Here is a 25910-nt window from a genome sequence, read left to right on the forward strand (position 1 = left end):
ATATATATATATATATATATATATATATAATTAAAACAAATGTATCAGCAAATTTAGAAACAGAATAATTGTTGCCTATTCCCAATTAAATATAAATATGTACAACTTCTAAATTTTAGATTGAATTAATTATATTGAAAATGAATTTTGCCGTCATTATATTAGTTGCACGCTTAACGATCCCATATTAACATATATATAAATATATATAGATAAGTGTACTATACAAATTGCAATTGTCACAGCCGTATTCATTTTAGTAGCATACAGTTTTATAGCAGTACTTTAAAGCATTTTTATAGGCTGTTATATTTGAACATATGCTACTGTCTATCAGAAGGCTAAAATTGCTTTTGTGCAGCAACCTAATAAAAAAAACAAAGGAGAATGATCATTTGATAAAAGTTGACATTTTACATGTCAGAGCAGAGGGAAATATAATTTTTCTCAGTTAATTTTTAAACATTTTCCCCCCTATGGTTCAGCTTTGTGCATCCACCAACTGCACACTAGTGGTGCTGAATTTACGCACAGTTATTGTGATGGACTGTACCCCGGACACATCCAGACCACCGCCTTCCAGAAAGCGCTATTGGCCGTTGGATCAGGTGTGGCGGCTCTCCATGACCCCTACAGACACGGTGGGAAATTTATTGTAAAAGTTCATCATCTGTTATGCTTTCTTATTTTCTTTCTGCTTTCTGACATATCTAATGTGATAAGGGGCTTGTTTAATGTAACATAATACACGTACCTTTTTCTACAATGCTGCAGGTATTTTTACAAAAAAATCTTCCCCAATATTCATAGACTAATCATTAAAAATAAACTTTAATGAAATAACTTAGTACCGGTTTATTTGATCATAATTTTACATTAGTTGCTAAGAAGTTGAATAAAGCCGAATAAAGGGATCAGAAACAACTAAACAATCCTCTAAATGTCTCTTTTATTTAAAAGAAGGATTTATCTTTATTGCAAAACTAAGTTAGAAAAAGAATTTGGAATAACATTACAAAGAATAAATTATGTGAGCTATCAAGCAGTGATCTAACAACAGCCTTGCAAAATATTGTATTGAAGATTATAAAGATTTTAAAAAGTAATTTCCTAGAGCTGGTTTAATAGCCATCTCTAGGAAAACAAATGAAGAGGTAGGACTAAAGAAAAATCATGAAAACAGGTTCAAATTTGAATTTTGAAATCTTTAGAAGCTGGACCATAAAATTTCAGATGTTACTTTGAAAGGTAAGAAGTAAAAAAAAAACGTGCAATGTTTTGGAAAAGAAAATGTTACGGAAAATAACATAAGGTTATTTACTGAAGATTTTACCTTTATTCAAAGGATGGCTCAGTTGCCTCTAACTCCGTTCACTTTCTATTATCTGTTAGTAAAAGGCTTTGGATACTGACAGTCACAATCTTGTGGAAATTTGCAAACAAATTTCTATCTAAATGGCAGAAAATAGTGTGTCAGAGTATAAAAAAAACGCTGTTCCAATTGAAAGAATGCATCATTGGAGTTCTGCAGGGCTTGATTATAGGGCCTCTGCTCTTTCTTCTATAGATCAAGGATCTCGCTTTGGTGTGTGGTACTTATGTTATCATTTATGCAGATGACACTGTCCTTTTCACTCATTGGAACAATTTGGAATTGTAGCTGCAGCTGAATGGTCGCATGATTTAGTTTCACTTTGGGATTAATAAAGTATTTTTGAATTTAATTGAATTCTGGAGCATATTAAACAGTTGCAACATTTAAAAACATCAGTTAATGAAGCTACCTTGGTGTGATACAGCCCCACTGGTGGTTGACTGCAGGACTCCTAGATACAGACAGATAGACTGGTGATGGCCAACCCAACTAACAAAGTAGTGATGGACCAGCAGAGTGACAAAGTGACCGCAACATTAGGAGGAACATAGGAGGCTCTAGAAATACCGAGGGCTTAGAGAAGAGCCAACAGTGGTCCCTGTGGTAACTGGAACACTAGCAGCAATGACCCTCAACCAGGGAGAGGAGCTCTGAGATCTCAGTCTAGAAGTGCAGCTACAATACTGCCAATGACACTCGAACTTCCTGATAAAAGAAAAATTTTCTAAAGATTCGCAACAAGAAATCCAGACAGTCTCTTTCATATTTTTAAAAAAAATCTGATTTTTATTTTTAAAAAATGGATAGTCGATTCAAATATTTAAAATTCTTCATAGTTTTGCACAGTAAGATCAGATACAATCAGTAGAACCACCAGATAAACTTCTAGAGATGAGCACAGCATCCCAATAAGTAGAACTTCACCTGATAAAATGGCTTTCTCTCGTCGTGCCAAAACTCACTAGAAAAGCTTGCTAAATGAGACCATGATTAAATGCTTGGACGGCTGAAAAAGGTATCTATAGACGACTTGACCTGTAAGTGATGAATGTATGAAAGTGAAACAGTGTTTTTTCTAATTGTTTGAAGGGTTATGTTTTCACTTGTTTTATTAATATAACACTGAGATGAGAAAGATTTTATAGTGTACCATCAGTTCAGAATTAATTTAATTAACCATAACCTTTTATTTAGGTGGGTTTTTTTTTTTTTGTTGCTTTAACCAATAAATAACAATACATTTTTATTTGAAAAGTTCAATCTCATGTTGTGCAATGTCTCTCTAAAATAAAAAGGTAATCTTTATTTTCTCCACCAGGGACAGGGACCCTGATCTCATGGATGAAGCTAAATGTTTTACAGCCTTTGAAAAAAAATAAATAAATTGGATTGCAGCCAAGTTAAATCACCTGCAGTTGATCAACATTAAGTGGAAAAGTTATTGACTCCAAGTGTGAAACATTCAGTTTATATTTATATATAGCGCCAATTCACAACAAATGTCATCCCAAGTCACTTTACAGTTCACCAGATCATACAGTTAAATTGATTCAAAGTTTATTTCCCTCTTTTTCCTCTTTCTACTAGAAATAAACTTTGCATCCTTAATTTGGTCTGAGTCCATAAAATATTTTTTAAACTAAAACTCTTCCCCCCCAAATAGACTTTTTTCGTTCTTATGTCTTTTTTTTTTTTCTAAATCCAATAAAACATTTGAAAAGGCTGTTCTTTTTCTTCTTCTTTTTCTATTTAAAAACCCTCACACATTAGCTAAACAGTTATTAAAAACTCCAACATGTGAAATCTATTACTGGCAATGCTGGTTTTACAGTACATTTTTTTCCCTTTGATTTATTTCCGCTGCTTAGTTTTTGGTCATTCAATGAGTTTGATGGTAAATAAATTTCACTTCCTATTTTCTTCATCTATGAAACCACCTATCTCTCTGAAATTGCACTTCAGTTTCTCATTTTTGAAGCATGCTTCTAATTAAAGCCATGTAGACGTGTTTGCGGGAATAGAAACGGATTCAAAATGGCCAAATGTTCACGGGGTGGAGCGTTTCGGGACACCTGTTAGCTGACATTTAATCTCAGGATTTGCCCACAGGTTTCTGTATAAGAGCTGTCTCTGGCTTCCAGTATCCATATCTCTGGGATCTTTGTTCATTGTTTCCTTCTGGGTTTAAAAAAAGCTCAAATGTCCCAGATGGCATCATGCTTTGAGGCAACTTCTCAGGTTTAACAGAAAATACCTAAAAGGCACAGAAGAAGAATAGCTGAGCTGTTGTACGGTCATTAAGCTGCTTGGGTGGTATTATGACTAAAAATGTGTTTCTATTATTCAATTAAAACTGATATTAAAATCTAACCTCTGGGCTAAACTTCACAGACATGGTTGCTGTGCTGGGAGAGACTACAGGACATTTAGCACTTATAAACCTCAGGGACCGGATGAAAAATGACCCTGAGGGTTACACCATCCTGACGTGAGTTACACTTGGTTAGACTGGGAACTATTTACCCTATATATTATTGTTCTGGTCACTTTACCATTCTGCCAGTTCAAACCCCCATTTTGGTCCATTTTCTTCTCCTGTTTCTTAACCAGAGACTTAATCGTTACTCTTTAAAGGGCGATTGTGATTCCGACCCAACTACAGGTCCTTCTAAAAATATTAGCATATTGTGATAAAGTTCATTGTTTTCCATAATGTAATGATAAGACTAACTGAAATATTTCAGTTCTTTTATTGTCTTAATACGGATGATTCTGACATCCAGCTCATGAAAACCAAATTCCTATCTCACACAATTAGCAAATTTCATCCGACCAAATAAAAGAAAAGTGTTCTTAATACAAAAAAACTCAACCTTCAAATAATTATGTACAGTTATGCACTCAATACTTGGTCGGGAATCCTTTTGCAGAAATGACTGCTTCAATGCGGCGTGGCATGGAGGCAATCAGCCTGTGGAACTGCTAAGGTCGTATGGAGGCCCAGGATGCTTCGATAGCAGCCTTTAGCTCATCCACAGTGTTGGGTCTCGCATCTCTCAACTTTTAATATTCCACAGATTCTCTATGGGGTTCAGATCAGGAGAGTTGGCAGGCCAATTTAGCACAGTGATACCATGGTCAACAAACCATTTACCAGTGGTTTTGGCACTGTGAGAAGGTGCCTGGTCGTGCTGAAAAATGAAATCTTCATCTCCATAAAGCCTTTCAGCAGATGCAAGCATGAAGTGCTCCAAAATCTCCTGATAGGTAGCTGCATTGACTCTGCCCTTGATAAAACTCAGTGGACCAACACCAGCAGCTGACATGGCACCCCAGACCATCACTGACTGTGGGTACTTGACACTGGACTTCTGGCATTTTGGCATTTCCTTCTCCCCAGTCTTCCTCCAGACTCTGGCACCTTGATTTCCAAATGACATGCAAAACTGAGCAACAGTCCAGTGCTGCTTCTCTGTAGCCCCCGTCAGGCACCTCTGCCGCTGTTTCTGGTTCAAAAGTGGCTTGACCTGGGGAGTGCAGTACCTGTAGCCCATTTCCTGCACACGACTGTGCACGGTGGCTCTGGATGTTTCTACTCCAGACTCAGTCCACTGCTTCCGCAGGTCACCATAGGTCTGGAATCGGCCCTTCTCCACAATCTTCCTCAGGGTTCGGTCACCTCTTCTCGTTGTGCAGCGTTTTCTGCCACACTTTTTCCTTCCCACAGACTTCCCACTGAGGTGCCTTGATACAACACTCTAGGAACAGCCTATTCGTTCAGAAACATCTTTCTGTGTCAAACCCTCTTGCTTGAGGGTGTCAATGATGGCCTTCTGGACAGCAGTCAGGTTGTCAGTCTTACCCATGATTGGGGTTTTATGTGATGAACCAAGCTGGGAGTTTTAAAGTCCTCAGGAATCTTTTGCAGGTGTTTAGAGTTAATTTGTTGATTGAGATGATTAGGTGCATAGCTCATTTAGAGACCTTTTTAATGATATGCAAAGTGTGTAATGAATCTAAAATATATGAATGTTGAATTTTTATCATTACATTATGGAAAATAATGAACTTTATCACAATATGCTAATATTTTGAGAAGGACCTGTAGAAACAGATGGAAATGTAGCAGATGATAAATGACTATATCCCTTAAGCACATCTATTTTGCATAAATTATAAATGTGTTGTTAAAAATAATTTGAACTTTTTAACTGTTAAACATAGTCAAGGCAGGTATAGTACAAAGATTCTTTATCAGACATTTATTTTATACAATAAAAAGACAGAGAATAAGATTAAATGACCAGCATTTCCTTATTATAGGAATACTATTTACTTTATATATCCATTTAACTTGTTTTTTCTTTGTAACGAAACGGTGCTGCAGAGAGAGGCCGAGGATCCGTCTGTCCACCCTCGATCTGGAAAAGATGGCCACCCTACCTGATGGGACGTTTGGCCGAGAGTATCTCAGATTCCTGGAGGATAATGTACGTTTTTACTCGATTAAAAAAATACCTAATTACTTAACATCTTTAAATTTAGACTCTTTTACCGATCAAAGCCTGTTGCCTCTTTGCTCCATTTTTGATGGGACATGATGTCCTTTTGCTTTTGCAACTGCGACAGAAAGTGACGCCTGACTCTAGAGCGGAGGTGAAGTTTGTGGACAACGAGGAGCTAGCTTACATCATGCTGAGATACAGAGAGGTCCATGACTTGTTGCACACTTTACTGGGCATGCCTACCAACATGCTGGGTGAGTCATGCTGGATATAGAAATATATCTCACAGCAGCATGTGAAACTGATCTGTGCACGGCTTAAATTTTCACTCATCAATGTTGATGATGTATCCAGCTTTTGTTTGATTACTGCAGATTGGTAACTGGGCCACAGGCCAGTTCTGCATTTTCTTTAGTTATTAAACTGAATATTTCTTTAAAAATGGTCATTCAAAGTTCTAGTTTTCTGTGAAACAGATCATTGACTAAAAATCGACATGACCTTCATGAGAATTAATGTTCATATCCAAAGCAGAAACTTTTGTTTACCTTTTTATACTTTAGGCTGGTTTTAACCAATGTTTACTCTTAACTGTCTTTTAATTCTCTCTTTTTTTTATTTTTCCATCTCTTCCTCCTGGTTCCAGGTGAGGTGGCGGTGAAATGGTTTGAAGCTGCTCAGACTGGGCTCCCCATGTGTGCTTTGGGAGCTTTGCTGGGGCCTCTTCGGTTGAATGCAAGGTGCTTAAATATAACCGGCTCTGAGATTATTTTGTTGTTTGAAACTGTTGTATATAAAATGACTATTTTTATAAATGTAGTGTAACTTTCAGGCCAGCCCAGCTTGTAGGAGATCATGCTTTCGTACTCCAGTGTTAAAAAATACGTTTGGCATAAATGAGAAAACGGACCTTTTGCCTTAGAAGTATCCAAATCTCTTGACTTTTTCACATTTATTATGAAACAACCAAAAATTTCAGACAAAGGAGCACTCATTTGGGAAGTGGAAAAGGGAAACCTTGGGGTTGTGTAAAAATTGAAATTCCAGTCAGTTCTTAATTTGTAAATCTACCAAATCTTTGGGAAATCTCTCTTTTAGCTTTAAACACCTAAAGACTGCAATTCGACTCTGTAAAATAGCACAAACTTTATTTGTTTTCAAGACTTCCCATAAATGTCGTCTTTAATTGAGATCTGGGCTTTGACTGGGCCATTCTAACGCTGCATTGCTTAGATTTAAACCTTTGCCCTCTGACTGCATGCATACGCTGAATTGCATTCTATACATTCAGACATGCATTCTTCCCTCAATTTCCACACCTTCTCATCTCCTAATTAGTTTACTGTTACCAGTTAGGGAAATCCCCACATCATGGTGCAGCTCCTACCCTGACTTCTAATAATGATGCCTTCAAGGTCATGTCCAGTTAATGTTAGTTTAGTGAAGAAGGATTATTAACACTTTTTTCCAGGCCATGCATGACAGGCGACCAGTCAGTCAAACATGTAACTATTATAAGCAAATACAAATATATGTAATGATATTGACTTTTTTTAAAACATAAACATAAAACTTGAGTCTAAATCTGTATTAGCAGTAAAATATCATTAGGAAGGATGGGAGCTGTAGAATTAACTTATACAAATATTTGCTAAAATATGCTAACTGGGATTTATGTGTGATAGCATGAGGAAGAATGTGGATCACAGTAACAATCAACGTCGGTTAAGAACAACCTGATAAATGATATACATTTTAATCGTTTTTTTTTTTTTTAGATCATCAGTTTTTGGAACACGCGGGGAGTTTCCCCGGGTGGCTTTTAAAAGTACGACCTACAATCATCGGAAAAAATGATAACATGTCAGTTGAACATATTTTCTGTTATTTTCATGGACCTGCAGCCAGTAGAGAGTGGGCGCCCAGCGCTCGCCACTAAGAAAAAAGGGAGATTATTACATTTCCTATAGTACATTTTGTCCTCCCACAGGTTTCAGATTTCCATCATTTTGGTTGGTTGTGTGTGGGGTTTGGCTAAAGGTCAAAACTACATGTAAATATATGAGAAAATGTTAACACTAAAACTGTAAAGAAGTAATATCACTGAACCATCTCTTTGCCAGTAAACTGTTCAAATGTTCCCCATTCATCAACTGTCATTTCCTGTCTTTGTCAATCAGGGTTAGTGTTGTTTGAATTAATAAAGGGGCTGTCTGAGCTGCTTTTAACTACTATTCTGTCTCCCTTTTTCAGTCGTCTACAATCACTCTTCACATCCTTGGGTCCCTGGGCCCTGCAGAACGGCAGGCGGGCCCGCTGTGTCCTCAGCATCTTTTATGAGAGGCGATGGGAACAGAGATTGGAGGACCTCAGACAGGAGCTGAACATCCAGCCTCCTCCAGTCATACTCAGTGCTTCAAACAGGAGGGGCGCCTGAAGAAGGACACACAAAAAAAGAACTGTTCTACTAAATTATGTGCTGGCAAACCAGAAATATTGTGAAGGATGACGTTATGGGATTTTTGTCTAGCAGGATCTGTTGAGGAAATGGGGACTTTTTTTTATTTGGCCATCTGAATCATTCATTCTGTTCTTTAGCTTTCCGTTCACTCGGTTTAAAGTCCTGACATGTTAAAGTTTCCATTCCTTATTTTCTACAGTGAACTTCACCCTGCACAGTCTGCAGCAATCAGCTTAGAATGAGTTTGTCAGCATTTATTACCCAAAATACATTTCAGATCCCAAAAATGAACAGCTGCATTAAAAAAGTAATATTTTCACATTGTTCTAATAATCATTATCTATGTTTTTAAACCTTAAAAACCCTATCAGTAGAGTTTTTGCAGTATTTCTGAATGAACTGTTTTTACTGACTGGTGGGAAAGTTGTGTCTGTGCAGCTACAATAGTTTAACCTTTAGACTTTTATTATATAAGGCACTTACAGAAATAAATGCTATACACAAATAGAAATAAATACATCATCATAAAAGGAGATTTGGCCCAGTTTTTTTTTTTTGGTTCTGACAAATAGCCCCTATCTAGGAGCAGTCAGAGGATTTTAACCAGGATGTTAAAACCACATTTACCAGGGGGGAAAAAAAACTAAGGATGCCTGTGGCTGTATTAAAAAGATAAAATAAGAAATTCTGCAGAATTAAACTGGTTTACACTGACATTTTCTGACCTGCCCCCAGTGCAGTTTTGGTTTCTAATGAAAGTTTCTTACTAATCTTAGCACAGGATATGTTAGGCATTTGAACACCGTGGATGATCATTAGATAAAAAAAATTAAAACTTTTAAAAATGTTCTTTATATTTAGAGTAAAACGCAGGACACAAATATTCCAGTATTCACTGGACTCAAATAAAATGCAATGTTAATTAGGTGTAATGTAATTTTTATGCTAAGCTTTAAAAAAAAATGAGACATACTCTTTAAAAAGGACAAACCATGTCCGTTAACCTGCGTTATGTTTTTTTTTAATTAAAATTCCAAAATTTGCTTTGTAATGCACATTATTTTACATATCTTGACTCATTTACACTTAGATTATCAGTGTATACAACACATAAGTAGAAGTAATTTGATAGTGATATTTATAGCTTTATATTTTAACATATCTGTTTTAAATGCTGTAGATGTTTTTGTTTAAGCATCAAGGGGAAAAATATTGATCAACATAATTTTTTTCCCAGTGAAAATATATTTCAAAAAAGGTAACTGACAAGAAATCCAATCCAGGTGTTGGTTACTACACAGATAATCCCGATCTACATAGAAATGGACCTAAGTTATAAATTAATTGCGAAAAAAAAGGCGGAATGACAACCGAATTACGAAGAAAAAAACCACATAGAGAAAAGATGCCCTATAATAAGTCTATTAACAAGGTTTTGTGCAATAACCATCTCATGATGTTTAATAACCAAAGAGCTCTTCTAATTCCTTTGCCATGTTTTTGTTGTGAAGCAAACACAGTTGTGGTGTTTAATACGTGCAATATGGGCAGTTGCCCAGGGTGACACTGGGAGTGGGTTTTAAGAATATGTTCTATAGAATAGATGTATTTGGAAAACATTGGTTTTGTGAGAGAGTCAAATAAATTACTTCAAACTAATTTGAATAAAAATTGTTAAACCAGTTTGAATAATTCAATGTAAGAGTACAGTAACTATAGTTGGTGTTTTAAAACACAACAGATAAAAAAAAAATGTTGCATAACAAATGTTTTTTTTTGTTTTTACAAGGTGGAACTACACAGTTAACAGGTTGGGCAAGTTATGTATGCTGCATGTAAATTGACCTATAGATCTAAGTTTTCTGGAAATTACTTGTTATATTCAAAGTACCTTTGGCCAATTTGATAATATTTTTTCTATAAAATAGAATTGTATTTTGTAATAAATATATATTTTTATTGGCCTGACATTCATTTCTAATTTTAAGTGTTGTGTTTAAGCTGCAAGTGGAAAGTCTTTGTAATTAACTGACATAAAGGCTTGAAAACGTGTAATATGGCTATCTTTGAATTGAGCTACTGAAATAATTAAGGCTTTCAAATATATTCCAACTAAATGAGCAGAAAAAGCATTAAAAGAAGATATTATCTGGCAATGCTGGTTGGTCTTCTGCCTGCCAATGACCAATTAATTCCTAGGTTCATATAAGAAATTACAGATCTGTGCAGATATATGATGGAATGTATTGCCTAAACTTAAATATAGTAGTAATCTGGATCCTCTCCTGTAGAACCAACTACCAGTTTTAGTCTGTAAGGCACAAAACCTGTCTAATTTTAAGGCTAGGCATAAAACTTTTGCTTTTGATTAAGCTTATAGTTAGAGCCGCTCAGGTTATTGTGAGCCATCTCTATAGTTATGCTACTATAGGCTTAAGTTGCTGGAGCACATAGGGACATCATTCTGTCTATCTCATTGTATTGTGTTTGTCAGTTCAACCCCTCATTTTATTTTATCTTTGCTTTTCTTGTCATAGTAGCTTCATTTGGTCTGTTCCTGTTTAGCTGTGTTTGGCTATCCTGGACATAAATATCAGTTGGGCCACTGCCATCAACTCCTTCGTTATAGATGATAGAGTTAGGCCTATTTTTCAGTACTTAGTCCCGCTTCTCTTCTAGACATAGATAAGGGCTCAGCTCTTACTGTGGCCAACTTTATGTGCTCTCTTTCATCCGTTTGACATTAAAACAGTCTAAGAGATTGTCTTCTAAACTGTTTTTTTCTCAGACAGAGGCAGAATGTTCCAAACACTTGATTTGGCCACACCTAATGTTTTAGCTATCTCTCTGATGGGTTTGTTTTGTTTTCAGCCTAATGATGGCTTGCTTCATTGATAGCGACAGCTCTTTAGATCTCATATTGAGAGTTGACAGCAACAGATTCCAAATGCAAATAGCAGCCTTGAAATGAACTCTGGACCTTTTATCTGCTCCTTGTAAATGGGATAATGAGGGAATAACACACACCTGGCCATGGAACAGCTGAGCAGCAGATTTTCCCATTACTTTTGGTCCCTTAAAAAGTGGCAGGCACATATACACACTGTTGTAATTCCTACACCGTTCATCTGATTTGAACGTAAATACCCTCAAATTAAAGCTGAAAGTCTGCAGATAAAGAACATCTTGTTTGTTTCATTTCAAATCCATTGTGGTGGTGTATAGAGCCAAAAAGATTAGAATTGTGTTGATGTCCCAATATTTATGGACCTGACTGTAGTTATCCCATGTCTCTGACTTAAATGTAATAGGACACTGACAAAACATACTAATGAAATACAAATCATATCCTGTTTCCATCAGTTGGCTCCATTAAACATTTTAAGTTTCACATGAGTTCGATTAGCATCACCAAACATGTTTTTCATTGCTCTCCTTGGTCCTGAAAACACATTCTTCAGCCTCTTGTTATGAGGAGCAAAGATCATCATTGTGGATTAGAAGGACTTTGCTGCCCCCTTGTGGTTTTTGATGAGGCTTCTAAAAAAGGTAACAGCAGAAGCCTTCAATTAAAAACAACAAAAAAACGCTTTTGTGTGATTCTTAACTGATTACCCCTGGAGTTTCTGCCATATTTAAAAGCTGCAACAGCAGTCCTGAAACTCTGGGGATAACTTTATGAAATACACACACTTCTACTCCAGGTCCCATTAAGAAGTACAGATCCAGCGCACTTCTTTAATTATTTTAATTTTCCTGTGAATTTTTGATTAAACTAGTTAATCAAAAAAATTTACTAAAATATCTTTTCAAAAACATACTTTTAAATAATGATATAACTTTACTGTGTAAATCAAAAATGAATACTATTATTCATAATTACAAATTTTTCTGCTAAAGAATAACTCATGCTCTTTTACAATGCTAAAGTTGTTTATGTTAAGCTGATTTTCTTGTGTTTGAAGGTTCTACTCAATGTTTACACTATTGAAACATACCTCACTTTTGTTTGGAAGTTGAGTGTAGGTTTCTATGCCTTGTCAAAGCAAATTGATGTTCCCATTAATGAATTAAGATGAAAACAAAGCAGAAACGACAGAATGACTGAGAATGGGCAAGACATCCATTAAATATACAAGAATACTCCAAATGTATAGATAAAAACTGTCAGAGCGTTCATCCTAGTAATTTAGTGTTCAGCCTGCTGCTGTCTCATAAATTGACCAGGTCCTTTGCAACAAATGTTTTGTCGCTTTCTACTTCTTGTCTTCACAAAGGGCCACATTTTCTCTGGCAACACCTGGATTTGAACTTGAAAACTGACAAACTAGCTATTAAATCAATAATCAAAATATTTTGTAAGTAATTTAATTAAAATAACACTAAATTCATAAAAAATATTAAAAGAAAAATCTATTAAAAAAATTAAATCGCCCCCCCTTTTATTACTGTGTAGACTCCAGCCTATGGCGACACTGGGAGTGGGTTTAAAGAATATGTTGAATAGACTATGTCTATTTAGAAAACATTACTTTTGTGTGAGAGTCAAATAAATTACTTCAAATCAATTTGACTAAAATTTGTTAAATCTCTTTAACCATTTTAAATGATTTACTGTAAGAGTACATTAACATTAGGTGTTGTAAATGAAAACAAAATAGACTTAAATTACATTATAGAATAGAATAGAATAGAATAGAATAGAATAGAATAGAATAGAATAGAATAGAATAGAAAATCCCTTTAGTGTCCCACAATGGGGAAATTCTGGTGTTTACAGCAGCAAAAAGATTATAGAAAACATAAATATGGACCTTAAAAAAATGTATAAGAGTAACATAATAGTGAAGAGAAAATGATAAACAATCAAATATTATTAAAAACTGTGCAACTGGAGAATAAATAACCAATGTTTACATCTATAGACATCTTTACAGTAGTGGATATTTGAAAGTAGCAGCAACATCAGAGATGTGCAAAATGACTGCACCATGTTATATAACTGATTAAGGTATTTGAAATAATTTGTAATTTTACTAAATGATAATCTAATTTGAGGATTTAAAAATAAAATGCATCCACTGCAACAGTGATACATTAAAAGCAGCCTTTCTATTTCAAACACCTAAACCGGCCAGCAGGTCCCATCACAGCTGACTAAGGTGATCAACCTTAGTCATTTGAGGGGACCAGAAGTGGTAGCCTTCTTCTGCTGTGTAAAAATTGATAAGAAATCACAAAAATGCAAGGGGAGCATGGAGACGCTGAGAAAAAAAAGGCTTAACTTTGTAAACAAGGTGGAAATTATCCCAGACATTATGTGATGTACAGCTTAACTTCTAGAGTAGATATCAGACATTGCCAAATTATGGTTTGCAGATTAGTTTAAAAGTTGTTTTATTTTTAGATTTAAGCATAGATATCACTGTGTGTTAAGCAGCTTTTAACTCGGTTTATATCTGGACTTTACCATAGAAAATGTTTCATGGTTATCTGCAAGTTATCATTTCAGCTTATTAATATAAGTAATAAATGTCAACAATAATAAAAAAATCTATAAAATATTTTAGGATTTTAAAAGAAGTCAGACACAATATAAATTTTACAAATTAATTTTTAGATGTTTTGCATGTTTTAAAAATTTATCAGCATCATCATGGTGATAATTAAAAAGCAGTTATGTCAATTTCAGTACCAATTTTACAATCATTTGCTTTACTTGATAAGTATGAAAATATTATATAAAATATTCTATTAAAAAATTATACCTCCTGCCATTCCTAAAGTTTTCATTAGTGGCACCTCGGCCTGTTGTGCGCATGTGCATATTTTGATTTTACAATGAACATAATGCTGTCAACGGCAATGTAGGAAGGTTACAAAACTTTCAATACATTACAAAACCAAATAATTTTATTTAGTATTATTTAAGGTTTCTTAACGTGCTTGTTTTGCAATGAGATCACATATTGTCATGTAGATGTTTGAAAAGAAAAGCAGTTCCTTTTCTGGTAGATTGTTTGTTTCGGTGAAAACAGGGGGAAAACCAGGCCCCCCCGCAAATCCAGTTTTCTAAAAAATCAGTCTAAGGCCTCCGGTTCAAAAATTCACTAGATAGGGGGTGACACTTTTTGCTTTATTTTCTCTTTTTAAAACCAGCTTCCCCCAATTCCAAGCTATGTGGGATTTATTTTTTTGTTTAGCATGTTAAGTGGTGAAACACATCACAAAGTGCTTTGCTTAATAAGGGTGCAGTGTTTCTTGGTATAAATTGCTTTAAGTTTGATGTATTTTGCAGGGAATGTGTGAGACAGGCCAACGTAAATATGATACACAAGATACTGCATGCATACAGCCTCACCATCACAACATTTGTTGCTGAAATTAGAGGGATGCTATAAGACTTTTGCAATGTGGCACAAATTAAGAATATTTTCCTTATTCTTCTTTACAAAAATCAGATTGAATGGAGATAATCTGTCTTCCTAGAATATTTTTTAGGATTATCGTCCTGTCTGAAAGTGAACCTCCACCTTTGTCTTGAGTATTTAGCTGCCTATAAAAGGTTTGTTTCAAGGATTTCCTCTTTAATTAGCTTCATTTATCTCCCAAACAACTATGAGATGCACCTTATATCTGCTGAAGATGAGCCTCAACTGCAGAATGATCCTTCCACCAACATCATTCATTGTGGGGATGGTGTGTGGAGTGTATTTTGGTCTTTTGAACAAAGCAACAGTTTCTTAATTCACTTTGTTGAATTGGGGCTTTTAGGAGGTTTCATTGTAGAGTGGGTGGATGCAGAGGCAAGCCGTATTTATGAACTTTTTATTTAAAAAAAGAGAAAAGCCATCACTGGCCTTTTACCTAACAATTATCCGACAGCCAAAAACAGAGGTGTTTGGCTGTCGCCACAACACATTACATTCAAAGTTCTGGTTCAAAAATAAAAAAGGAAATGTTTAGGGCCTTGGAATGCTTTAAAATATCATTGCCTGATCAGGTTATAATATGGATGCTCATTTTGGTATCTGTTTTGCTGCAATTGAAATATACACTCCTTTGCTGATTATTTCTTACTGTTTTGTATTTTAAGTGTTTATAACCTTTGTGTGAGGTACAAACCAAAGCCTGCACCCTTCTAATATCACTCAATAAACTGCAGCTTATCATCTCTTGACATATCTCAGTTAAAAAAGTAATAAACAGATTCAAAAAAATAACCATTCTTCTAAGCATATAGCAAACACGCTTATATTTTTACTAAAATTTTTAAAATGCAGTAATAAGTCAACTTTTTTGTGATTTCGTAAAACGTAGATCAACTGGTGTCATTTCTTTTCTATAAACTTTATAGGTTTAACATATTATGAACTTCTTTCTGTCTTTCAAAAAGAAACAAATATATTCTTTCCATTTAAAATTATTGTTTTAGTCAAGGTAATTACAAAATGGCACAACTGTGTAACATAATCAAGATATAAAAATAATAAAAGCTAGCAAATTATTAAAAGTGATATCACATTTGAAAAAAAATAATAAAATTAATAAATAAAAACTGATGCAGTTGGAAGTTATCAATATTTCACAGAGTTCTTGTATATCTGCATATATTATATGTTTCTGTAATGCAGGGGTGTCTGCCTGTCATTTCTTTCAGCATGAATTCAGTTTATCGGTGCAGGATGGTGATACTGCGGTCGGTCACAGCAAACGCAGGCAGCAGCGGAGCACTAAAGGGGTGAGTGACAGAGTACAGTACGGTGCCAGAGTCGGGCTCGTAAAACAGAAGCGTCTGGCTCAACCAGTCCAGTAGCAGGCCAATCCTCTGGGGTCGCTTAATCAATGTCAGTGGCACCTTCTTTCCTGCGTGGCAGAAGGAGTAGTCGAGGTCATAGTGGGACAGAACCCATGACTGGCTGTTGTGGCCCAGTCGTGCCTCGTTCCCAGAACCTTTCCTCTCCAGGTTAGCATAGCAGACTCCGACCTTAAAGGCGCCGCTTTCTCCAACATCCACCACCCAGCAGTGCGTACCAGAGGACATGGATAGAGATCCCAAAGCATTGGGCCAAGAATCGAACCGGGCTGGGTCGTATGGGGGAGCCTGTCGGGGCTTCTTTGAGATGAAGGTTAAAGTGCGTAGGTCTTCAGAGAGGGAGAGGAGTGGGCTGACTGTGCGCTCGTCAAACTTTAACAGAGGTGATCCATAAGCTGTGTATGGGAACAAAACAACAGATGAGTCAGAAACGATGATGCTGCTAAACATAAAGTCACACGTTTTCATAAAATTTCGCCCAGATCATTGTTTATTATGTACTACTAAGCATGTATTCATGTCTCTATTCAAATTAAATTTTAAACTCACTAACTTGCAAAATAAGAAACTGATTGAAAGTCGCTTCTGCCATATATAATATCTGATAAATCTGGATCATTTTTAATATTTTTATTAAAGATTTTTGCAACTTTTTACATTTTTATAGTGAGGAAAAAACAAAAAAGAAAAACAGAAAAAAGCTGATGTGATGTAAATGTTTTCTTGTATTGTCATTCAAACATTTTCTATTTTTTTCCCATGATCATTACAACATTTTAGTTAACATATTCATTCAATTTAGGTCTGGATTACCATGGCATTACTAGGCAGTTATGCAGGTTTTCTATTTTTATTTTTTTTTTTATCAAACCCTGTGAAATCTACTTTTACCCCTGAGCAGCGATAACTAAAGTGCAAATTCTTAAAAATAAAGGCAAAATTGCCAAACTAGAAAGAAGAATGTTTTTGTTATTTGATTTTTTTGGAGCAATGAANCAAGCCAGTAAGGTAACAAACAGGAAATACACATAGTGTAGAGCGGATGTAGATTTGACCAATCAGAGGCCTCCTGTCTGCAGCACTGTCTGCGGTCAAAAAACAATTTGGGAGAGGTGCACCAGAATGTCTGCAGAATTGGCGGGGGCATATCTGCATTAACTGCGACACACATGCAGATGACCTGGTTTCAGAGCATAAACCAGCCTTTAGTCTAAATCTAAACTCCCCAGTGAAGCATTTGAAAACGGGAATGTAGCCTGAATATCAGCCTGTTATATTCCTGCTGAATCGGTTGAATCCCAGGGAGTAAAGGTACAAACCGTTGGGCCCCAGAAGGAGAGCAGTGGCCCAGAGGCCCCTTAGCAGCTTGCTGTCGGTACAGGCTGGGTTCAGGTTGAGCTGATTGGTGTCACAGGGATCCCCGACCCCCTCAGCTTCCTCCGCCCTGAAGCAAACAGATGTTTCAGATGTGACACTAACTTCCAGCATTCTCCAAGTAATGTCAAATATTAGTCAGCAATATAAAGAAGTACCTTTCACTGATCTCCTGAATGCTGGTCTGGGAAAAAAAAGGGATCCAGAAAGAAGGCGATTACTCTCAGTAGTTTATAACTCTTATCAGCAGAAAACTTTTTATGTAGCTAAAATCTCGCCAGCAGCGTCATAACCGCCATAATGTGTAAACAGCCCTAGTAACTCACCACCAGCTGTGCGTCTGCAGCGTGCGTCAGCGTGTGCACCAAGTGGGAGCGTGTTTGTGACAGACTTGTCAGAGCGTTGTTCCAGTGAGCTCTCTGGGTGAGGAGGCACTGCTCCACCCGCTCCGCCTCCCTCTGCACCTGTTCCAGGAGGCGTTGCTCCTCCTCCTCCAAGGCCTCACGCGCAGCGCTGACCTGGGCAAGCACCTGCTCCCTCGCTCTGCTCGCCGATGCCTGCGTAGAAACACAGGAGATTTTATGGGAGGTACAGTAAATCCTGAGAGTCCTGAAAGTCATTCGTCTCTCATTCTGGTTCGAAAATCAGGAAAACCTGTCAGCTTTAGAAGCTCACATATTTATGTGTGGTAACTCTCATAACTGTTCACACATGATGGATCTTTTTAAAATGTTTTACATAAACTTTAATTAATCTAAATGGTTATTTATCAAACAGCAATATAATGAAAAAATGTGAATAAAGGAGAAAAATATACAGTATATGATTTTTAATAAAATTATGAATTTTTTTAAAATCAGTAATCATCAAGTAATCTGACTTTGTTGTTTTCATTGCTCATATCTGGATGAACAGTACAACAACCAAGGAATCTATGAAGAATTCATAAAAGGGACATAAAGGACAAGACTATTTTATTTCAAAGGACTAAAATGAATTCAGACTCCTTTTTTTAAACATTGCTTTCCTTTACCAGCTAAATTTAACTAAAAAATAGTGATAAAAGCAGAATGTGCTGTATGCTCTTTAATTGAGGTAGTTTTTAATCAACAGGCTAGTAGCATGCCGGTTTCATGTGATGTTAACAAACAAGACCACAATAAGGTATTTCAGAACTTTTACAATCATTTGTGTGGCAAATGTCCTGTAGACCTTTCATTTTAATGAAAAATAAACAAATGAATGAAAAACAAAATTTGAGCACTTAAGAAGTGAAATAATAGTTGCATGCGTTTACACAGACTTATAGGAATCCAAAGGAACAGAAATAACAAAAATAATCTGTGGGAAGCAATCTTTAAAAAGTTTAAAATCTAAAAAAGTGTAAAATAATAATAATTTTTTTTTTAAATACATTGTTATGTAAGTAGGGTTGCACCTAACCAATATTTTGGAAATTGGTTAATTTTTTTTTGATTAATCAATTAATAATCGGATAGCCAAAGGTTCCTTAAAGACAATTTTGAAGAAAAGAAATCAGGTGAAACTAAAACTTTCCCACTTGAGGAGTTCTGTATTGAACATATTGACAGATAGAAACACTTTTTTTTATCTTAAATGCAAAATGTTTATATTTTTTTTGTACAATTTTGATATAATTACTACTTTAAACTTGTTGTTCTGTCAGCTAAGAGCATATTTTACAGTCTTACTCCAGTTAATGATTAATTGATTACTAAATTAGTTGACGATTATTTCACTAATCGATTAATCCAATTAATTGTTTCAGCCCTAAATGTAAGTAATGTCTTCTGAGAAATCCACCAAAAACAAAATACCTCCTGTAAAATAAGGTAGTGGCAGCATAATGATCTGGGATAAGCCAAACTTAATGGAGAAATCATGAATTTTTCCACACCTGTGTTCAGCTGTCAAACCTCGAAGGGCATGTTTGACAGCTGAACGTGGAGAAAGGTTTCACTTTACCTCATCACTAACATCACTAAAAGAAGAAAATGCAATTTTTTGGACTGAACAAGTGATATTCCTAAACTAAATCTGACAAATATACATCCTGAACAGAAAAGCGAACGAAAAAGGTGTTCTCACAGTTTAATAGATCGGAGGAACTTAATGCAAACTGTTTTGGAAAATAAAATAATGATGCTGATAAACTTTTGTAAAAGAACAAATAATTAAAAACTGAATAAAAACCAGGGTGTTGCTATTACTAATCTAATATCTCTCCATCTGACATAGGTTATGTACCCTTTTGTACCAAAATATCCATTTAATAATTCTGTGTAAATTCTCGATATCCACTGTATGCCTCTAATTAAATGCCCTCAAATTTTCTATGATTCATACATTTCCAAGAATGTGTGAATCAAAGAATATCAGGTTTGACGGTGCTCTCACAGTTAGAAAAATACTGTGAGCTTAATGTCCTGGCCCTTTTAATGAAAAAGGAAAAATAGGTACTTTCCACAGTTTTTCCTCCTGCAAACCAATCAAAGCTGAGAAGCAGCTATGAAGAACAAGGAAATTTGGCAATAGAAATCGTTATTTTTGTTAAATGAAATAAATTGCCATAAATATTATTAATTTTTAGCAATCTGCAAAGCACTTAAATAATAAAGTAAACTAATAATAATGTAAATATCCATATGAAGAGTGTTTTTGTTTAGCTTAAAATAGAATGCATGTTTTAGGTTTAAAATTCATTAATCTCAAAAATGCTCATGCATGCTAATTAAAGAAATCTAAAGCAAAACAGTAATACTTTTGATCCTGCTGATTCCTGCATATGGTGCATTCAGGAACTCTTGGTCTGTGGATATTTGACATGTTTAATATCTGAACTGAATTGAAAAACCTAGCTGAAGTAAGGATTTCCAACTCTTGTAAAGAAAAATGAACATTCACAACAGAACCTCCTGTACTCCGGTTTATCATGTGTCCACATGCTCAGTGGCAATAATATAAACTTAGGCTTCTTTCCCTACAAAAGCCACAACATGTGTTTTGACGTGCGATAATAAAATCCACAAAATGACAAAATCGATTGCAAAGAAGGCTTCTCCTTGAGGAGAAATATAAAGCCTTTAATCCCACACTGTGAGTAAACATGTTTTCTTTTTAACTCCATTGGAAAACCTTTGGTCACATATAATCCTCATAAAGAAGAAAAAGCTATAAAATGTTGTAAATTCACAAATACGTTTGACTTGTTGCAACTTGCTGAAAAAAATCACACCAATGGCTTCACAGATCCGAGTCTTCCCTAGCGCTGTAAAAGAATCAGTTTTATTAGCTGTTTGCTAACTGGTCACCTATAAAACTGCACAAGCATGACGAGGCAGGGGGCTACCTCTGATGCTACATCTCATTATGTGCCTGTAGGTTAATAAGTACAAGCGGCTTCAATGGTTTTGTTGGAAGGTTGTGAAATAGGTCACCAAGACAACTGCGGCACCTTGCCAAGTATTTATATCTTTACATTACAACCCCAAACTTCAATTAATAATGTCGGAACTTAACATGGGCCTACAAAAAGTAATGAAATGCCTCCTAAATAAAATGCAGTACCAGTATATGCTGATGATACTCTGATATATTTGTCCATAAATCTGGATGAATTTTAACAATAATGTGTGGCGTTAACTTTATACAAAAAATAGTGTTAGATTAATTTAACCCTGGTTGATGTTGAATTATTTGCCTGTAGGTATTAACTGTTTAACACTTTCAAAATATTATTTTAACTAAACCTAGTTTGGAACAATATAGAAACAGGGGCAGAGCTAGATCACCCTTAGCCAATCATTGGCCACCCCTGTGGCTACCCCTACCATTTTCCCCCCTCTAATACAGATGTTGGCAGCAGTAATACTCTGAAGTGGAATATTCAAAATATCAAAAACCTTCATGTATTAGTAGTAATTACTTTACAACAAAAACACTGTGGTTAATGTGTGGTTAATGTGGTTATGCACATCAATATGCTAACATTAAATATGATAAATACAGAATTCATGCTCTCTTCAGAACTAGATTTGTCATATGGGGTAAATAAAAAATTATGTATTTCTACAAGTCATCTAGGAGTCTTCAGTGAAATCATAATAACACTTAATACATATTCAATTGATGTAGATATAAGTACTGGTTAATATCAATTTTATGCAGAATGATTAAGGATAAAAGTCGGTAAGTAATGACAATGGAAAAAATGTTCGCCCCAGAACTAAAACCTGAAAGAATTAATATACCTTTTATCTAGAAAGCACCGATGTTTAAATGTTTTTGTTTGAAAAATCTGTAGGGAAGTATAGTTTGTCTTTATTTAGAAAAATATCCATTATCTGCCACCCGTCAGTGTACATTGGTTATTGCCTGGCCACCCTACGCCTCTGTATAGAAGTGCTGAAAATTCATCAGTTTAAAAGCATTGAATTTAACTCCCTAAGGGTTTAATTAAAACTTCTAAATGTGTCTGATGAAGACAGGGATGAAGGCATGTTATACAGGCTTAACTGATTCCTTAATACTGTACCAACAAACTGTTTAATCAGCTTTTAGGAAACGGGTGTGCTCTCTAAATCGGCTACCTGTGAAACAGGTTCAACTTGTAGCACCAGCAAACCAATTTCCCGGTGTGATCACTGGTCCAGCAACATCTCTCACCTGCAGTTTTTGCTCTTTGGCATCCAGTGTTTGCTTGATGAACTTCTCGATCCTCAGGGCCTGCAGCTGGATTTTTTCACACACATCCACCAGTTGGTTCTGGAGAGGAACAAACACACGCATGCACACTCAGTCTAGCACGTTTCCTATGATAACCACACAAAGCTGAACATGGCCAGCTGGTAGTAGTACAAGAAAATCCTGTCCTCTCAAATACCAAACTGAAATATCAGCAGGAAAAGCTATGGCACACCCAGGAGAAAATGCTGGTAAATATTGACTTTGAAAAAATAGTTAATGTATTTTCAACATCTTATCAGAATTATCAGAATGTGTAATTATAATAAACAAGTTAAATATTCCTAAAATTTGGTATATGTTTCACATTAATAAGATACTAGAAAATGTTTTTCTTTTTATTCAAATGAAACTAAATATGATTTTTGAGGTGAAAAAAAAAAAAAAAAACAGCTCACCCTGACTGCTGTGACTCTGCGGGCCAGCGGGGCCACGCTGTGCTCCCGGCAGGGGCCCGCGGTGGCACAGCGGGAACAGATGAGTTTCTGCTCGGTTCCGCAGAACCAGTCCAGCTCGAAGTCGTGCTCCGCGCAAAGTTCGCTCTCAACGGAGAAAACCCCGGACTCGGTGTCGGAGGCGGCGGTGGGTGAGGTGGCGCCGCAGGTGGTCGGATGGGACACTGCGATGTGCGCCTCCCCCCTCTCCTGCTCCTTCATACCGCCGGTCAGCACGGAGAAAATGGGCTGCTCTGGCTCCAATTTCAGGTGGTTCACGGCATTTAAAGTCTCCACCGAAGGAGTAGGAGACGAACATGTTAGGTCACACTCGGTAAATCCCTCAGTCATGGCACAAGAGGAGAACAGGTGCGCACCGGCGGAGTCGCGCCTCTGTGGGACAGCGCTGTAACACAGGTGTAACAGGTGAGCGGAACCAGGAAGTGACAGAGACCTGAGAGGTCAGAGCTGAAAGGAAATCTCTCTGTCCCACCTGTTTTCACTTGGGCGTCAGCTCTAATCGTCATTAGAGTTTCATCTTAGATTGATGTTATAAAAAAAACTATCTAAGATTAAACTCTTAAACACGTCTTCATTGTCTGATATTTCAAGTTTATCCCTGGATTTTAACAAAAATATCCAGAGGCAGTATTTTTATTTTATTTTTTATTTTTTAAACATGTGATTAGCAGGGGCGGAGCTAGATGGGGGGCCAGGCTACCCTTAGTCAATCTGTGGCCACCCCTACCGTTTTTTTCAAGTAGAATTTTCAAAAAAGTTTAATTTATTATATATTAACAATTACTTGACAACAAAACACTGTGGTTAATTATGCGCATCAATATTCCAACATTAGAGATGATTACTACAGAATTCATGCTCTTTCAGAACTAGATTTTGCGTTATATGCCATAAAGAGAAAATTATGTGTCTCTTCAAGTCATCTAAGAGTCTTCAGTGAAGTCATAGATACTGTAAACAACTATTTAATAAAAACTTATTAAATTATCAATTTATGTAGATATTAGCACTTGTACAAATCAATTTAATGTAGAATGATTATTGATAAAAGTAGGTAAGTAATGACGATGGAAAAGATGTTCACTCCAGAACTCAAACCTCAAAGAATTTTATCCAATATACCTTTTACATCTAGACAAATGTTTAAATATATGCATCTATTTGTTAGCAAAGGCTGTAGGAAACTACAGTTTGTCGTTATTTAGAAATGTGGGTGTTGTGCTTGTTCCTGTTGGAACCGTGCAGATTGACCCTGAGGTTCTGGTGCCTATCCACTTTTGGCCACCCTCAGTATACATTGGTTATGCCTGGCCACCCTTATAAAACCTTTCTGGCTACGCCTCTGGTGCTTAGGTGGAATATCTTTAGCCATTCTAATGTAAAGACTCTTCAAAATCTCTGTGATCTCTGTTATGTTTAGCTAATTTGTTTACTTGTACATTTTATCAGGCTATATATACAGTAAGTCAGTGTTTACTTGTGTTTTAACTGATACAATAACAAAAACTGGTGTATAATTGAGAAGCTGAAGTGTTTTTTTTTTTAATCAAACATTTGAAAAGTGTGTTTCGCTCTATATTCAGTCCTGTCATGCACTCTATATTTCTATCCATACATCAAGATTGGATTAACTTGCTTTACTAAAAAGCAAAACAAAAATAAACCTCAAATAAAATCCCATAAATGCAGAATAATAATCTCTCTGCTTTTAGATTCTCCCACCTGAGCTGTAGACCTATGCAGCCTCTCTAGAGTAACACCAGACCTGTAGGCTGCTTCTTCACTTTTGTGTCTCCCATTAACCAGTAGGTAATCTTAATCTGAAAAATTAGGGATTAAGCAGTACTGTATAAGTAGTTTGGTAGATTGTTTCATAACCTATACCTGATAAATACCCTTATTATTGACCTGTTAGTATTTCCCCTGATATCCATAATGCTTTTAGTTCATAATTATATCTCAACCTAAAGACCTTTACAAAGTAGCTGTATATATAGTTAAACCAGACATAGCTGGACTAAAGTCAGTTTACTAATTTGTTATACTTTTGCGAGAAGTTGGTTGCACTGGATTTTAATTAGGGTAGTCAGAGTAAAAAGGGGGTAAATACAATACCTTGTCAAATGTCTAAAATATGTATTTGTAAAATTAGTACGGTAGTATGTGTCTTTTTTGCCTCAACTTATTTGTCTTGTAAAGAGGCTTTCACATTTGATCCATTAAAATACAATTACATTTACGGTTGAGGTGTGACACAATTTATAAAAGTGTAAGGGTATGAAACAACTTAGTGAATTATAGAAACTTTTTTCTGTTCAATTTAGAGAAGCTTGTAGTTGGATAGAAGTGGAAGGTCAGACTCCTCATTTTTAACCTATTTAATCTTAATGTTTACGACTATTTGAAGTGACAACTTAATCTTTAAAATTAGATAAGGCAAGCAAAAAAAGAAAAGTATTGTAATAACCATAAAATGGCCTTTAGGAGCTGCTGTGTGCCTTGTTTAGCTCAAGGACAATGACTTGGATATCTGTTATCCAGGCTTGATAAAATGTTCTCAGTGTTTCTCTACTTGGATACAGTGGGAGAACATCTTAACTTTTTCTTTTGTTTTTTAAGGAGGATGGGTGTGATAGATACTTGGTTTCATCATGTAATGTGCAGGGATCAGTGATACAGCCACTCCTAAGACACAGCTGGTTTGGAAACAGTTGAGCAACTGGTCTGTGGAGAACGTTCAGGGATCTTAAAAATGATAGATGGCTTTAACACCACCAACCTATACTGTGTCAACTGTAGTGTTAAGAGAGGTTTGATCTCTAAAACACACCAAAGGGTTAATATATAAATGACTAATTGTTTTTTGTCAGTACCAGGATATAAAGAAAGTCTAATTTTTACTTTCACACCAGCCCTTGAAAGGATGGAAGAAGGTTCTCTGGTTAGATAAGACCAACATTAATGTTTTGTTGTTTTCTTTTTTACCTAAATAAACTATTTACCCACATTAAACTAAAATAGAGTCCTTAAAGGGAAAGATGATGCATGTAGGCAGCATCATACTGAGAGTGGCAGCGGAGCTAGTTAGGGTTGCTGGGTGGGGCTAAAAACAAACAATTATTTGAGGAAAACCTGTTAGATGCTGTAAATTATGTGAGAC

General features: G+C 35.9%; 2 protein-coding genes across 3 annotated transcripts in view; one reads left to right on the forward strand and one right to left on the reverse strand.

The window, feature by feature from the left end:
* Window positions 1–8855, forward strand: part of coq4 (coenzyme Q4) — a 9753-nt gene extending 898 nt beyond the window's left edge. The window contains exons 2-7 of one of the 2 annotated variants that reach the window (XM_015392728.1): window positions 486–641; window positions 3767–3863; window positions 5763–5865; window positions 6005–6134; window positions 6527–6620; window positions 8134–8855. In XM_015392728.1, coding sequence (XP_015248214.1) covers window positions 486–641; window positions 3767–3863; window positions 5763–5865; window positions 6005–6134; window positions 6527–6620; window positions 8134–8317 — 764 coding nt within the window. In that variant the 3' untranslated portion in view covers window positions 8318–8855. Of the gene's footprint in view, window positions 1–485; window positions 642–3766; window positions 3864–5762; window positions 5866–6004; window positions 6135–6526; window positions 6621–7658; window positions 7753–8133 lie in introns of those variants that run through there. The other variant, XM_015392737.1, reaches the window with a different exon arrangement.
* A 6193-nt stretch (window positions 8856–15048) lies between these two features.
* bspry (B-box and SPRY domain containing) lies at window positions 15049–23132 on the reverse strand. The gene is made up of 6 exons (XM_015392032.1): window positions 22694–23132; window positions 22218–22316; window positions 17858–18088; window positions 17690–17715; window positions 17477–17601; window positions 15049–16552 (listed from the first exon to the last, which is right to left on the reverse strand). Exons 1-6 carry the CDS (start codon window positions 23078–23080, stop codon window positions 16014–16016), a joined length of 1407 nt encoding a protein of 468 aa, XP_015247518.1. The 5' UTR covers window positions 23081–23132; the 3' UTR covers window positions 15049–16013.
* Between the last annotated feature and the right edge of the window lie 2778 nt (window positions 23133–25910).

This window comes from Cyprinodon variegatus, unplaced genomic scaffold (genome assembly GCF_000732505.1).
Source record: "Cyprinodon variegatus isolate N-32 unplaced genomic scaffold, C_variegatus-1.0 Scaffold23, whole genome shotgun sequence".
Classification (NCBI taxonomy): Eukaryota; Metazoa; Chordata; class Actinopteri; order Cyprinodontiformes; family Cyprinodontidae; genus Cyprinodon; species Cyprinodon variegatus.